Genomic DNA, 17,314 nt, shown 5'->3' on the forward strand with positions numbered 1-17,314 from the left:
GTCCAGCTGTGATATCTCCCAGGCCAGGTGACACAAAGTAGTCCTCAGAAAGCATGACAGCTCCCTGGCTGAAATCACCCACAAACCAAGCTGAAGTTCATAGCCCTGCACTAGCCAGAGGCAAAGAGAGCCACCATGGTTTTTCCTGCTCTGATTTCTTGGAACACTGCAATTCCTCTCCATCTGAAACTATTCCACTGGCTGCAATTTAAAAACAAAATCAATCCAGCAAACATTGCTAAGCAACTGGCTGTCAGTGCCACATCCCATCCCATTGAAAGTATTTGCCCTCTCCATGACCTCCTGGCAAGGAGCTTGCTGCTCAGCCCTTGCCAGATTTTGTACATTCAGCTATCGCTGGCAAGTCCAGATGCTTGGCTGGATTAGCAGAGATAACACCAGGAAACTTTCTGCAACCATCCCAACGAAAAACACCCCACAGAGAAGCTGTAAGGAGCAGCATTCCCACATCCCAGTCCCTAGGATTAGGATCCAATGTGTGAGTCTCTGGGCATTACCATGGTCTGAAGGTCCATCTCAGTGCTGTCACACATCACACACAGGCAGAAAGGATGGAGAGCCAACACACTGGAAACCTTGTCACAAAGCAGAGCACAACATCTCACCGAGAGGCTGAGAGAGAAGTTGCTTATCAATGGCAAGGAGTGGAAATGATGGATGAGACCCTCTCCAAAGCCTCCAAAACCCTTGCACAAGCTGGGCAGGAGCCTCTTGGCACAGTGGCACCCCTGAGTATGGGGTCCTGAATTGCCTCAAAGTCAGGTGGAGTAGAATTGAGGCCTAACTCTCTGGGTTCACTCTGAGCAGCTTAATCCCAGTTTTCCATTGAAACCAAGCCTCTAAACACAGCCTCCAGTGCAGCAGGAGCACTGCAGGTGTCCCTCCTCCCTCAACAGCCCGCTCCACACAACCCTGCTCTCCCCTTCACAGGAGGGCACCTAGTCAACCCCATGGTGCATTCCATTTATATGTCCTTGCACAGCCCCCAGCAACTTCTCCCTCCTCCGAGAGCAGGTCACGCTTATCCATGCTTTCCCACACATTTCTGCTGCACAGTTCAAGACCAGCTTCCAGGCTGCACAGCAAGGCCTGACCATCACCTACAGCAGCTCCCAAGACACCTGTGCTGTAAGTAAGGATTATTTTTCCAGAGAGGGCTCAGCTCTGCACTTTCCTCTCTCCCTCAACCACCAATCCCAGATCCTTCTCCCTCCTTCATCGTCTCCATCAGCGCCTGCCTCCCCCAGACCTGCCGGCAGCTCCATTTCCTCCGTGGCTACTCTAATGCTTGGCTAATGGTGCATCATCCGCAGCATTCCTCAGGCATACTCAATAAATCAGAATCCAATTACTGGGTTAAGGAAATTGGAAACAAATTAAATTAGCCCCAGCCCCTCCCACGTGCTGTGCCCTCTCTTCCTCCTTAATGAGAACTTTTCCTTCACAGGAGCACTCAGTGCCACATCTGCCCGCCCAGGAACAAGGTGGCTGCCACTGCACACTGAGGGTAGGCAAGGGGCAAGCGAGGCAATCTTCCCTTTTAATAGGGCAGATGGTTAATATCCCTGGCATTAATTCTCTCCAGGAATAGCACACTCGCTCTCTGCTCAGCTATAACAGGCGTCCGTCAGGGCTGACAGCTCCTCTCCGGAGAAAGGAGCATCTGGTCCTTACAACAAAAAGTAACTAAATAAATAAATAAGCACATGGCTTGCTACAGAGGGCTGGGGAACTGGTGCTGTTTCAGCATTTCAGCCCAAGTGCTGCATTTGAACTGGAATGGGGGAAGTTCAGAGCTGGGTCAGCTGCCAGGAGTGGAGTCACTCTGATCTGGGAGCAGGGTGCAGCACAGGCAGCAGGGTGCTATGGCTGGGTCCAGCACAGAGCTCCCCCAGAGCAGGACTGCCTCAAAAGGGCTCCCAGGACAAGGCAGGAGAGACAGCTGCTGCCTGCAAGCTGGGACACAATGCCAGGCACAGCTCCATGGAAAGAGCTTGCACCAGCTCTGGAGTGGTGACTGACAGCAGGGGCCAGGCATATGCTGTGTCCTCAGGTGACAAAGAGGAAAACTGCATGGAGGGGACCTTGGGAGCTTTTCCTTCACCACTGGGACATCCTCATATCACCCCATCCAGCAAACTAACAATTAACCCCACTGACCTTCAGCAGGAAGGGCAGCTCTTCCCTAGTGAGATTGGAAAGACAACCAGAGGGAGACTAAAGCTGAGACCTCAGGAAGCAAGGGTGCACCAAAACTCCCATCCCACCCTTCTCACACTGACAGGGGAGTGCAGCTCCATCTGCAAGGCAACAGTTGCTGCAATCCTCCCTGCCTTTCCCAAGAGCTCCTTTGGGCACCAAAGGACATCTCTGACCTCAGTGGAGCTGGAGCAGCTAGTGACCCAACAAGTTCTTACCCTTCTCTCCTCTTCACTCAGCAATTACCCCTTATTCCCCACTCCTCTCTCTGCAGAGCAATTTCAGCACTCAGCAGTTATTTTATCCCCCTTGCATCAGCAGAGCAAGAGCTCCCAGCACCCGTGAAGACTTTGCCCAACAGCAAGACTTGCTCTAGCAAACCCATTACTTTTTGGAAGGGAAAATAAAGGGCTTTCCTTTCTTTCCCTATGGTCCTGGAATAGCTTATACAGTTTCAATTAACAGGTTTAAAACTTCCAGACATGCCAAGAAATCAAGCAAAGGGAAACACTCAATCCCAGAAACACAACCCAGGCAGACCCAATCCCAAGAGCACCCGAAACCACATCCCTGGAGGGGAACGGGACTAGGCCCCTGTGAAAAATGCATGTATTTTATGATTAGCTTTTTGCAAATATTAAAATGAATATTATATGTGTTGTGTTAGAAAGTAATGCTGTATTAATTCTCTTAAGTAGTGTGTTAAATATAGTTTTAGGTTATAAAAAATGTTAAAATAGAAACTATGCTATGTAGGATACTTTTTTCAAAGAAAGGACTCACAGTGAGATAGCAGCCACAGGACACCTAAATCTTTCAGAGAAAAAGAAATTTAGAGCCCTCTTATCAGAAGAAACCAACTTCTTCCTGCCTCAAAGGTGCTGTTAGGATTCAGAGGAAGAAGTTGATGATGACCAGACAGAATCCTGTGTTTGAATGGAATTTATGCATCATGTATGAGGTGTATGAATATGCAACAGGCTGTTGCTTTTAAGGGTTAATCCTTTGTTAACGGGTGTCCTTTTTCAGGCTCGTGCTGCCCAGAAAAAGGTACCCAGACGTCTGGAGCTCTTGGTATTTATTGTCTCATATTGTCCTAATTCAATTTGTCCAAATTATTATCACTCTAATTGTATTACTATTTTTTATAACCATTTCATTACCACTAAACTTTTAAAATTTTGAAAACAAGTGATCCGCGTTTTTCACGGCCCCCGTGCCACGAATGTGACCTTATCCAATAACTGAAGTTAGGTGAGGAAGAGGAGGAGGCAGGGGGAGGCAGCACCTGTGGTGGCGGGTGTCGCGGACAGCGCGGTCACTGGGGATCCTCTCGCTCTCGCGCTGGTTGAAGGCATGCAGCCGGTACGGGTCCTCGCCGCCCTTCCACCTCCGGGCGCTCAGGTACCTCCGCTCTTCAAACTGATCCCACAGGTCGTCCCAGTCCGCCTCCGGCTCCTGCGCGCACAAAGGCAGCCCCGTTAGACACAGCAGAGAGCGGAGCGCGCCTGACCCCGCTCCAGAGCTCCATCATCCCCACAACTCGGGCAAGTGCTGCAAGAGCAGCCAGCGAGGAGCTCTGTTATAAGTAGCCTCTTCCAGCCAGGTCTCATAAGCTCTCTGAGGTCTACAACACATCCAAGATGGCTCAGCTACCTTTGGAGGCACAAAAATCAGCAGGATGGCTTCTGCTGCAGTGTTGCAAACAAAAAGGCAAAATAACAAACAGAGGAAAAACCCAGCCAGGTGCTAGAGGTTCTTGCTCCTGGTAAAGCACCTTACAAAAAGCGATTAGTTTCTTTGGTCACTTCTTTTTCTAGTAAATTGCCCCAAAGGTGGGACTTTTTGGCTTCTGTCCAACTACCTATCCTTAAGTTTGAGGTGAAGTCCCCCAGGCCTATGAGGTGGCTTTTTCACCTAATGGAGAAAAGAAACTTCTGGGCTTCTTTCCTTTTTGAGGGGATAAAGGATAGTCTTATCACTCTGTCAACAAGAGGCACACTCCTACAGAGTCCTATAAGGTCTCCAGGGTTTATTTTTTGTCCTTACTTTCTGAAACAATATGTCAAAGAGAGCCTGTCAATTTGAATTAAAAGGACTAATCTGAATCCAAATTCAGGTCTCTGGTGGATGCCCCTCTCAAGCAGCACAAACACTTTGTAAAGGTTTTAATGTCTCTCTAGGCAAAAAACAAAGTTATTTTACAACACATGACCCATTGCCCCCATAACCTTTCAGGGAGGAAAGGAGTAATCCTACATTTCCACAGCCACATCCTAGCCCCAGCTCCAGCAACAGGACCCTGGAAGAAGGGGGGTATCATGCTCCCAGCCCAATTTCAGTCCATCTTTGCCACCACACATCTCCCACCAAGGACTTCAGCCCTACTGCAGGGAGAAGAGAGGGAATCACATCCCCCCCTGCTCCAGAAGGATGGAAGAGCTGCATTTCAGCATTACCCAGCAGCTTCAACAACCTTGGGGGCTTTAAAAATTTCTTGGTGGCTCGCTGCTGTTGGGGTTGAAGCATCCCTGAGCAGCAGAAGCTGTTGGGGGTTTAAGCATCCTTTGGCAGTGTCTGAGGCAGGCAGCACAAAACAGCGCCGATAAGATCTCATCGCTACAGCAGCACAACCTCTTTGATCTCAGCCTACCTGTAACACTGAGAGATGCAAACATTTACACACATCTCAGCCCTAAAGAAAATTGTGATCTTATCCAATAATTGATCTTTTCTTCTGCTTTTCTTTTTTTTCCCCCCTCTTCAGTTCACACCACCTCAAAGCCGGTTTTGCCTGCTAATAGCGCAAAATGAAGCTTTTGAAGAGGGCGATTTTTATCCCATAATTGATTTTACTCACATCTGGCAGAGCATTTTTTGTAGTCACAGGAAAGGGAGGAGGGAGCTTTGGCTCCTGCAAGTAAACCACCACAGGAGCAAGTCAGGCACCTCCAGCCTGATACCCCACATCACCCTGTGTTATTGCAACATGAGCACTCCCAAAGAGCCAACAAATTCCAGGGATACAGGGGTTTCCAGATACAGGGTTGTATTCATCCTCCCCATGTGTGACCCCAGGACCTCTTCCAGCACCTTCCCCAGTGTGAGGAGATCAGAAGAAACCCCTGAGTCACCAGCCATACTGAGAGGAAGTTATTCAGGACTGGAATAAAGTTACTCAAGGCTGGGAGAAAGTTACAAAACCAGTAAGGTCCCTGCAGGAGTTTTACGAGGAGGATGCACATAACCCAGCCGCGGACTTTCAGAAGGGCTGACGTGCACAGGGTGATAAATGCTGTTTATGTTGGGTTTTTTCTCAGGCATCTTGCAAAACATGATGTAGCACGGCAGTAAAAGATCAGGGAAGAGTGAGGCGATTGCATGGCGCAGCCAGCGACAGCCTGATGTTTATAAGATTTCACGATGACCCCAGGAGGGCCTGGCGCTGCTGAAACAGCCACCGGAGCTGCAGTCCCTAAATTTTAATGCTGTGAAGAAAAATAAAAGTTGGTTTTATCAAACTTAACAAGAAGAGAAATGGCTTTCAAAAGTGGCCACACAGCACTTAAGGCTGTAAGGTGCGTGCGTGTGCTGTTTTGGTTTTTGTGATGTCAGGTACACCCAATAGCATTGGATCAGATAGGAGGGTACAGCTGGGCAAGAATCTGACTGATGGCTCAGGTGGGAGGGCTGGTGGATCCCTGAAATCAAGAAAACTGGAGCTTCTGCACCTGATACAAGTGCAGCAATGCTCTGGTCAGGCAGCAGAAGCAGGGTTTGGCACGTGGCACGGTCCTCCAGGGTCTGGGATGGCATTTTCCATCTAACTCCACTCATGTGCTGTTACCAGGGGTGGGGTCCCAGCAGGAAATGGACAAATACCAGTGCCATACTCCACAGTATTCACCTCTCATCCTGCTCAGGATATACCTTGCATTCCAGGGCTGCATTCCTCATTCACTCTGCAGTGACTAATTAATACTCCTGTGCAATCTCCACCTGAAAGACACCAGCCCACCTTGATTCACCAAGGTTCTTCTTTTTGAGCTGAGGAAAGCTATCTGTGGGATGGATAATAAATACTGGGTAATTAAATACACACTTGAGATCTACAGTAACTAGATGCCAGAGATTAAACACTTATTTCAATCCCTATCTGGCCACAAAACAAGACCAGGGATCGGGTTCACTTTTTCAGCCAGAGGTAGATACTGGGGGTTGTTAATTTGCTTCTGATCTGCATCACCTGCCTAAATCTTCTGGGTGTTCTTTCCATCCCAAGCCTCCCTAAAAGGGTAACTGAAATTGGAGCAGAATGCTCAGCTCAGACACAGGTGCACACTGACCTCTGCAAAACACAGCTGCTCAAAGCAGGAGAGGAAAGCATGAAAAGCTCCCAGCTCTGCAAGCAGCAGGAGGCAGGAGACCTCACCAACCTGCACACTGGGACTCACCTGTTTCTCACCTGCACCTGATCTGAGACAGGGAATGAGAGTTAAAGCACCAGGAGAAATCCCCTTTGCTCACCCAGGGACAGCACATTGGTTACAGGTTACCAGATAAGGTCTTCATTATAATATTTCCACAATGTATAATCACCTCTTCCTCACACCAGAATTCTGTCTTGGGAGTTATTTAACTGATGTGCTGAAATCTAAATTTAATTTATTATGATCTAACTCACTTTAGAGGCCAAATTACCCTGCACTAGAAAAGGATCAAGTCAATATTCCACTTGCCTTTCTATTTATCTTCCATAGGGCTCATCTCTCTGAGTTTCCTATTCATTTTCTCTCACGTACTAGTAATAAATTTTCATTTTTTTTTTCTTGGAATTAGGTAATTTCTCTTTCAACACTGCAGTTTAATGACTGGTATTAATTATAGGAAACACAGTCAACGCTTAAGAGAGTTTGAGAGACTCAATGAGCAGAAGGAAAGAGAAGAAAAATACATCCAAGGAGGGGCTGTCTGCTCTTGGCAAACAAGTGTTGCCTCTTCGAACACCACACTGGGGACTCCCCCAGGGGTGCTCAAGGACAGGGACACCCACAAAAAGACACTGACAAAATTATTGTGGAGAGAAGCTTCCATCTCGCATCAGCACCCAGCCAAGAGCAGGGGTCACCAAGAGCTTTGTCTGCCATTTCAGTAAAGCACCCCCCAAAAAATGACCCACTAAAGGCACCTCCTCCAAAACCACCCATCACCCTTGTTGGCTTAGGGCACACAGCCCAGAGCAGGCACAGAGGCAGCTTTTCACTGTAACTGTACATTAAAGATTAAAAGCCTCTCACTGCAAAGATGCAATTCGTCATCTGCCTCTTAAATCACAGCTCAGAAACAAAACAAAACAAAAAAAAAAAAAACCAAAGAAACAAAGAAGGGAAAAAATAATATTTAAGGAAAAAAAAAACAAAACAAAAAACAAGTGGTACTGCAGGGGGAAAATGGGTCATTAGCAGTAAAACTACAATTTCCTGGCAACTGCTAATGCCTTGTTTATGTGGATTTCTGCGAATATGACATTTTAACGGCATAATAATTGTGTGATTACAGTACAGCAGGGATTGCTGGAGCGGGAAGGAGGAACAAGCAGCGGCGGCTGCTGCTGTGGGGCTGTGGTGTCTCCTGTCAGGGCACAGGAGGCCGGGCCAGGCTGGGCACTGTCAGGGAAAGGGCAGCTGTGACAGCACTTTGGGCACCCAGCACTGCAAGGGCATGTCAGGTGAAAAGCCTCCCCAGAGGAGCCAGCAGGGACAGGGACAGGGACGGGCAGGTCACACCGGGCCCCAGGGCCAGCCTCCAGCTGCCCAGCAAGACAAGGAGTGGGCAGTGCGAGCCAAAGGGAGACTCTCTCTTTCTTCTTTTGTGGCACTGTTTTAACATAGAGAACTTAAGCCCTTGCTAAAATAAAAGCTGTTTTCCTTTTGGGGCTGCTGAGTTCTGCCTTCAGACCAGAGTGAATCAGACCAGTGCCATGAGCACGGTTATTGCAAATGCAGGGCCACCGATGATGGGAGAGAATGATGCACCTGACTCCATCCTATCAGAAAGCTAATTTATTATCTTCTTTTACTGTATTATATTAAAGAATACTATACCATACTAAATAATACAGAAAAGATACTTACTGAGTGCTAAAAAGATAATAATGAAAACTCCTGACTCTTTCCAGAGTCCCAACACAGCTTGGCCCCAATTGGCCAAAGAGTCAAAACAACTCCCAGCAGAATCCAATGAAACAATCACCTGTGGGTAAACAATCTCCAAACACATTCCACATGAGCACAACACAGGAGAAGCAAATGAGATAAGAATTGTTTTATTTTCTCTTTTCCTCTCTCTGCCTTTCAGCTTCCCAGGAGAAAAACCCTGTGCAAAGGCATTTTTTCAGAGAATGCGAATGCCACACATGGCATTTCAGGAGGCAGCAAACCCAAGCCAGCCCAGGGGGATGGCAGAGCTGACAGGGTTTTCCAGGGAACCCATCTGGCCACAAAAAGGGTTTTGCTTGTGCAGGTGTAAAGATGACCCCAAAGGAATCTGGTAGCAGCCAAATGTGCCTCTACCTCCATTCCTCTCAAACCCAGCTTTCCCTGGAAAATCTCATCCCTACAAAATACCTGACTGAGCACTTGCCACTGAGCCCATTCCCTGGGACTCAGGCATTAAAAAACCAGGAGGTGGGGGGGGGAAATTAAAAATTACATCAGCCTATCACAAGGTCCAATAAGCAGGTGAAAGCTCTGGAAACTCAGATGCCATGCAGCACTCTGCTGCTGCCCAGTCACGCTCTGTCACTCCTCTGCCAGCGAGGACATCCTTGTGCTCAGCAGGCTCGGGGGCACTGGAGGCAGAGGGCAATCTTTCAGCAGGAACTGCAACCAGGCATTATACAAATGAGATTTAGGAGTCTCACTGAAGCGCAGGGGCCCTGCAAACAGGAGGTTCAATTATAGAGCTGCCGCTGGCCCAGGCGCTAATGCCATCTGAAAGGATTATAGTACTTCAAACAGGATAGGGCTCATCCCTCCTCGTCCCCCGGTGCCAGCACGTGCACTTAAGAGGGTCAGCAGCATCAGAGGGAAAAGAAGTGGGACAGTGTCAGACTGCCTTTGTCCTCATCCTCGAATAACCCAGATGGAGCACTGAGGTACAAGGTCCTTCAGTCAAGTTTTGGTGTACTTTTCTCAACCCCAGAGCCCAGTGCCTCGGCTTAGCCCTGAGTGAGCAGGGCTGTGCATCCCAATGGCCTCAGCCCCAGGATACAAGGGGGAGACAGGCAGCACCACAGCCAGCCTCTGTCCCATCCAAAGAGGAAGTGGTGGTGCCAAAAGCAGGCTCTGGGTCTTGGGAAAACAGGCTTTGTACTCATCCTGCATCACATCCTCAGTGCATCAGGTACCCTTCAACACCAAATTCACAGCAAACCCTGGAAGTCACCTCTCTCCTCTTACCCTCCTTCCTCAAACTGCACAATCCCTGAGCCAATCAAGCACTTAAATACAAACTTAAGTGACTCCAGGCATGTGGGAACCAACAGAAACCCGTTTAAATGCTTGAAGCTAAGTACTTGCTTAAGTGCTTCACTGGCTCAGTGGCCCTGCTTTGTGCTGACACAAACCACACACTGGGAATGGAGGCAGCTCCGGCCCCGACCACGATCTGCCTTAATTACTTTTCTGACCCATGGATATTTTAGCTCCAGTTCATTTATTTGAGGGCTGTGAAACTCCTCTTCCTCCTGCACTGGTCCCTGGGCACAACATGATGAGCACCTTGGTGGCAGCTCCTCTGTGACCCCATGGGGACACACAGCAGATCCAGGATCCCACCCTGCTCCAAGGAGGACCAGCACCTCCCCCTGCTTGGAGGTGATTCTTTTGTCTCTCAAGGAAAAGCTTCTGATCTGAGTCTGTTCTGACCCCGCTTTGGAGGAAGCAAGAACAAAACAAAAGAAAAATCAAATAAAATATTAATACAGATACCTAATTAAAGCAAAGCACTTCTCCAGCAAAGCCTGCCCTCCAGCTGGGGTCCCTGGAGAAGCTTTGAACATTCACCATCAAGCTTCTCATTGCCACTGACCCTTTCCTGCTCATGCACATCCACAGGCATTCTGCTCCATCTTCAAAGGATGGAGCATCTCCATCTCCTCCTCCTCTGCTGGCTCAGCAGGGAGCACAAGTCCTTGAGGACCTTTCAGTGTCCCACTTTCTCACCTGGCCCTGAGGCCAAGACCACACTGTCCCCATCTTTTCTGCCCTTGCTGCTCACACCTCCTGTGTGGGCAGAGCCTGGCGATGCACACACACATTTACACAACCAAGGCACCTGCTACATCAGGCAACAGGAGTGACAAAGGCTGGAAAGGGGCCAAGGAAGATGTGACCTTCAAGAACTGGAAGAAGACTTGACCCTCACAAAGTACAGCTGCAACTTCAGCCTGGATGGAAACATCCCCCCCAAGGCCTTGGAGAAGGCTCTTTGGCATCTTCCTCCTGTCATCCCTACACTCAGACATCAGCTCAGGTGGTTGGCCACTGGGTCAGTGCAAGGAGCTGATGCAGGGCTAAGGAATCTGGGCCACCATTAAGGCAATCACAGATAGAACCAGCAATTTGTTTATCTTCTTGCCTGTATCTGTGGCAAAAACTACACATGGTCTGAAACACCTTCCAGAGGCTTAAATCTGTTGGAGTCTCCAGCCAAATACAACAGCATGAAAAGCCACTGGAGAATTACTGGTGCTTCTTCCAGTAAGGGCACCGAAGCTTTAATTTTAAAATGGATGGCCAGGGCAGGCACCAAAATGGGGAATTTATTTGCAAATCAGGAGCAGGGGACTCCGAGCTGCACAGAGGGAAAGATGACAGATTCATTGCTTTGATGAAAAGCCAAATTTTGTTTCAAGGGCTTCCCTTAGGAGAAAACAAGTCAGCTCGGAGTTCACACCACACTTATCAGCAAGCAACTGCTGCACTGGCAGTGGTGCCAGGTTAAAATACATCCACATCTCCCACAGGCAGCCAGAGCCAGAGCTCCATACATGGACAATGCTCCTACCTGCTGGCTGTAGCACCAGGCCATCATGTCCCTACAGAGGGACAAAGCATGCCAGCAGCCAGCATCACACACCCCAGAGAGACCCCAGGAGTTCCCATGGTGGCCCTCACCAGCTCCAGCATAGTGAAGAACCTCATTCCACTCTGTGACAATGGAAAGGAATGCAAGTTCCACGCCACTGACCTCTAAAAACAACATCCAGCAACAAAACTCCTTGCATTTCCACCTAGAAAGATGCTCCTTCATCTTGGATCCCCAAAATCAGGTGTGTTCATAACAGTCTCACTACATAAAGAACACAGATCTTAACTCTTTAGAATTACAAATTAGCCCATAGGATAGCCTGACACATGGAGACAAATCCTGTGTAATTAAAAAGGAAAGGAAGCCGATTATATCCTCCTGGAGAATATTGCTGCCTGCTTCTGTTTTATTTATACGTTCGAGTGTATAATGAGCTGAATATTTAGGAGGTCAGCACAAACCAAGCTGCTGACTGGACAAAAGAGAAGACCCAGCTCTGTCTGTACTGAGAGTCAAGCAGAAGGATGGAGAGGATTTTTGGTCATTTCCTCCCACGTCTGCCCACAGCTCTCCTGGGATGCTGCAGGGCTTCTCAGTTCAGCTGCTTGTGCTTGGGCTGCATCAGTCTCCCCAAGTTTCTATCTAAAAATGGTCTTTGGGTTTTCCCACAGCCCCAAGAAAAGGATGAGCAATGCCAGTCCAAGTCCACTGGCACCTGTGAACCCCTCTAATGGGTTTACAAATGGTAATTCTGGATGGCAAACCAGACAAAATAAGTTTTAAGAATCTCTGCTTTCACTGAGATTTTAATTTTTTAAGATTTCAGGTTTTAAAAACCCAAAATAAGTGGAAAAGTTGAGAATCAATTCCCAAACCAAGTTCCCTGAGCTGATGGGAGCAGCCCCCCACCAGTACTCCCAGTGCCACTCCCATCAGCAGTGGGATGCCCACAGCACCTTTGGCCCCTCTCATTGTTCTCCACCTGCTAATTTCCAAAAATGCCTTTGTCCCCTGCCAAAGGGGATCCCCTCAGCAACCCTCTCTGGGCTCACCAGGGTGCCAGGAGATGCCAAAGAGCATCTTTGGGGCCATGGTGCCACACCAGCCACGTTCAGCACATTTCCAGCATTACCAGAGGTCAAATATACTGAGAAGAGCCCAGAGCAATGATGGGTAAATAAAGTAGCAAAAGGGAGTTCCTACATGGACAGACAGTGTTTTGTTTTCCTCCTGTGCCTTTCAGGACAGACATGAGCTGCTTCCCAGCCATGAAGGTCGAACCAGCCTTCCCAGGCTTCAGCAGGAGCAGCAGATGATTTAGTACTTAGGAGCCCATAGCTCTACTCAGTCTCCAGCTGAGCTCTGCTCCTCCTCCTGCAGAACAGCCAAAACTCCCACCAAACCACAGAGCTGGAGCACCTCAGAGGTCAGGGAAGGTCTCCCCTTCCCCATGGAGCTGTGGCTCCCACGTGCCAGAGGACAGCCTGGGACAGGGCACATCAGGGCAAAGGAAAGGGAAAAGGGATCAGGGAGGGGAGAATAAAGGAGCCAGCCAGGCAGATCCCTGCTCTGAACCCAGCCCTTTAAAAATCAGGAGGTTAATCCCAAGCACTCCTCCCAAGAAGGAAGGGATGTGCTGTTAATATAGTCAGCATCCTCGACCCAACATGGCCTTTTCACAGCAGCAAAGCCAGGGGTAATCCATCTGGTAATTGCTTCCATGAGGATCTTTACACAGCTTTAGAAACTAATGCTAGTATCCTTCCCTGAGCAGCCACCCTCCCAAGGCAGGCAGCAACAGGAGTGATGGTAACAGCAGCATGTGAATGTGAAGTGTCTCCAAGGGAGGGAAAGGTTATAAAAAACCACATGTATCATAAAAATAGGTATTAACAAAAATACAATAATTGCAAACACACAGGATAGTTGCATGCATGGCTTTAGCTGCCTTTAAGAAGCCACCAGCTTCACCTTTCCCCCTCCCTCTGACAGCTAACTGCTTTGGGGAGCAGAGATGTACCAAGACAGCACCAAGGCACAACCTGCTCCAAGGAAGGAGCTCAGCAAGGACAAGAAATGCTGTCAGACCAAACTCTCTGTTTCTGCACTTGATTTCTGGTTGTGGAAAAGCCCTGGGCTCCCTGCAGCCACGCCTCAGCTTCCCTGCTCCTACAGTTCAGTCACAGGGCTCCCACTGGGCAGGAGCATGGCCTGTGCTGAGCAGCTCCAGGGCAGTACCAGGGCTGCTTCTCCCTTTTCCCACCTCTCACCTCTAGCAGAGTGGGAAGAGCAGAGGAAAACCCTTGCTGGTGACTAACCCAAATGCCCTGAGCCCTTGCAGAGAGCCTTCCTGCCCTCTGTGCAGTGATGTGCTGCAGCCCAGCCCAAACCATACCAAGCAGCTATGGTGGCAGCAGTGCAGAAATTCCTGGACAAAGCAAGACTTCCCCAACAGATTTAAAAGCATCATTGGGAGACATGAGAGCTGCCCTAACACACATGATGCAGGAGGATGCAGGGGCAGCAGAGGCTGTGGGGTGCTGACCTATGGGGCAAACTCTCAGGGCTCAGCTGGAGCTCAGGACCTGCCAGTGCCCACCTGTCAGACACCATGCCCCTGTCAAAAAGCACTGGTGACCCATGTCCTCATCCCAACACACACATTTTGCAGAGGAAGGTGTTTCTGTAGCCCAGAGCTGGTCCTCAACACACAGGTGCAGGGAGATGAAGCTCAGGTCACAGCAAAGATGCTCCAGGGTGTGTGTACTCCTCAGATGTACCAGCCCATCCTCCCCCCAACTCCCCTCAAGGAGAAACTAGATATAAAACATTTGTGACAGCAAGGACGGATCTAAACCTTTGATCCTCAGGTACCTGCTGCTGGAGTGTCTGCAAGATCCTCGGCCTGGGTGCACCATGACTGACAGCACCGGAGATACAGCAGCATAATTTAGAGCACATGTGTCAGCCCAGCCTTCCTCTATCTCAGCTCGGTAATAGAAATAAAAAAAAAACCAGCACTGGCTAGTGAGAAATGCACCCTAGGAAGGAATGGGATGGCAAGTTTGAAAATAATCCAGCCTGCTGGGGAAGGACTGTGAGTCCTGGCCAGCCGTGAGCACAGGCACTGCGGGAGCCCTGAGTGCTGTGCCTGGGATTGATGCAGGCTTGGCTGGGGATGGGCAAAAACAGAAGCAGGACATGGCTGGTGTGGCCTGGCCAAGCAGATCTCCAGGCTCTGGCCATCCTCCAGCAGCACAGCCCTGCTGCGTGCATGGGAAAACCCTGAGCAGAGCCACGTCTGGGCACGGCAGCCGCAGCACGGGCATCACAAAAACCAAACCCATGCTAAGCCTAAAAACCAAACCCATGCTAAGTCTCCTGATGCAGCAAACTCAAAACATCCAAGAGCATGGGGATCTGGAGGGAAACCAGGAACCAGCATTAAGCTTTGCTGTTATTATAATAAAAAAACCCCAATCTGTATTTGGCACTGATTCTCTCCCTCACATACAAACACACGTTTCACTGCAATAAGGAAAAGAGCATTTTTGAAGTCCTCAGTCACGAAAACACAGTATGGAAGTCTTGGTGAGCATCTCCTGCTTGGGCTTGGACCAGTCCCCTTGTCTGATACAGGAAGAGATTTCCTCCACCCAGGAAGTGTGGCTCATGGCATACACACATTAAACTCCACAATTCCACACACTGCGGGGGCAGCAAGCCCTGCCACATATCTCAGTGTCTCAAACCTCATCCCCTTCCATGCAGACACCAGGGCAGTCCTGTAGATGACATTCCGTCACAAGATGCGTGTGGGCAAGCAGAGCACTACAAGCCAGCAGCAAAGCTCAAATGCAGGCAGAAATAAGCTGCCCTGAATCTCTTGGGTTTTCATGCTTTGGCAGTGGCAATGGTCATGGGCACAGTTCAGCTTCTTGCAGCACAGCTGGGTGGCAAGAAAACATGTGTCCCACTTAGTGGCCCAGGCAGCACAGAGGGGTCACCACACAAGGCTTGCCCACCCAACCACCACAAACAAGCTGATAGGCAGCACCTCCAGGACCTCTGAAGCCAAAGAATCACATCTGGAACAGCCTCATGCTATCTTCCATGGGGAGCATCTCATGCTGGGGGGGACACATCAGCTGCACCAGCAGCTGGGCACTATCTGCTGAAGGCAAAGCTCCCTGCCCTCAGAAAGCCGTGAGAAGGGAGGGAAGTCCCCTGTGTGACACAAGCAGAGGCTGGACTCACATTTAGGCAGTCCCATCACCCATCTGGGCCACATCCCAGCCCACATGCCTTTGATCCCCCTTGCTCCAGCAGCACCACGCCGCCCTTGCCTGCAGAGCTGCATTAAGGATTAGGTGGGATCAGACACGGGATAATACAAATCAGGTCGTGTTTGCTGCTGGCAGGAGCTGCAAGGAAATGAGGAGCCAGTCTTTCCAGCCAGAGGGAAACAAGACGCTGGCAAACTCTGGCCAGGCAGGCAAGGAAAGGAGGGATATGGCTGAGACCTGGTTAATGCATGCAGGTTTAGATATATAGTGCCTGATGGAAGGGAATCTCCTTGCTGAGGAGCCATGCCTCCTTAGCTGACCTTCCTGGTGGAAACCAGGGCAGTAGAGATTGCAAAGGAGGTACGTGCTGCTGGAGGGAAGTGTCTCACACCACTCCTGCTGGGCCTGTGTAACCAGAGATGAAACACAACCTTCTGTTGTCTGGATGGTCCTGAAAGCACAAGGCAAATCCCAAGTTGGTGATGTTGCTTCTCTTAGGCATCCACTGGGCTTGTTTTTTCTCACAGACCTTTTTCCATCCTTACCCTCTCCCACACACTCCAGCAGCTCTTCTCTTCCAGCTCCAGGCCTGTCTCTATCTCCCCTCACTACCCCAGCCCTTGGCACCAGTCAGCCTTCAAACGTAAGGGAGAAGATGCCTGGGGGTACACTGAGGCTTTGAGAGGCATGCTGGAGCAAGCAAAAGCCACACCACCTCAGGGAAGAGCAGAAACCATGTGGGATAGAGAAGATGTGCCAAGCAGCAGACATGCTACTCCATGATCTTGCCCAAAAACACAGCAGCCAGTGCAGAGGTCCTATCAGCTGTGCATAAGGCATCTCAACCAGCACTACAAAAAAACCCTACCTGACTGCTTTTATACTTGATTTACTGTTGTAAAAGCACCTCCAGAGCACAAAGCTCCAGCTGAGAGCTTTCATAATCTTTATACCCTCGCTAGAGCCTGAAGAAGAAAAACCTCATGAGATGTGAAGAGCTCTGGACACAGCACCACAGGCTCCCAGCTCTGAGCTGGATGACCTGCCCTGGCTCATGCACAGCCCTGGGAAGGGAAGGGAAGGGAAGGCAAGGCAGGGGCACAGAGCCCCAGCAGCAATGCCTGCCACTGCCCCAGCCAGCCTGCACACAGATGGTGACAGCACTGGTCCCTGTGCAGCCAGCAGCATATGCTGCTGCTACTGCTGCCCACATCAAGGCAGATGCCTGGAGAGATGCACCAGAAATAACTGGTTACACAAGCCAAGACTTTTCATCTATGCAGTCAAAAAGTTTTAATCCCAAACTACTGGGTACAGCTCAGCATCTGAATTCATCCCCCCTCCACCCTTTTTTTTTTTTTTTTTTGCTGCAAAAGGAACAATATCTCAAGGGCAACAAAATGGACCTAAAAATGTGCTGAGACAAAAGAAGGCCAGTGGGATGTACTGGTGGCTGCAGACAGCCAGGCTGGTGAACATCTGTATGGCAGAGAGTTTCTGCTCCTGCTCTGCCAGCAACCTTTATGTCTGCTTTAACACGGGGCAATAATGCTCACTTAAGAGTTTCATGCTGAATTAATCATTGCAAAGTGCTCTGTGGTTCAGCCAGGAGAGATAGGAAGGCAGTGCTAAGCACAATCATAGCTGTACTCAGCAAGACTAATGGTCTGTGCTGTGCTCTGGCCCTGGGAAGCTCTGCTTTAGCTCCTGAGCAG

The 17,314-nt window shown here is 49.5% G+C and overlaps 1 protein-coding gene across 2 annotated transcripts in view; it reads right to left on the reverse strand.

Annotated features, from left to right (window-relative positions):
* The window catches only part of GALNT14 (polypeptide N-acetylgalactosaminyltransferase 14), a 98,086-nt gene that overhangs the window by 60,611 nt on the left and 20,161 nt on the right, over nucleotides 1-17,314 (reverse strand). For both annotated transcript variants that reach the window (XM_059468160.1, XM_059468161.1), the window contains exon 2: nucleotides 3,509-3,678. In XM_059468160.1, the coding sequence (XP_059324143.1) occupies nucleotides 3,509-3,678 (170 nt within the window). The remainder of the gene's footprint in view (nucleotides 1-3,508; nucleotides 3,679-17,314) is intronic.

Source organism: Ammospiza nelsoni, chromosome 3, assembly GCF_027579445.1.
Source record: "Ammospiza nelsoni isolate bAmmNel1 chromosome 3, bAmmNel1.pri, whole genome shotgun sequence".
In the NCBI taxonomy this organism is placed as follows: Eukaryota; Metazoa; Chordata; class Aves; order Passeriformes; family Passerellidae; genus Ammospiza; species Ammospiza nelsoni.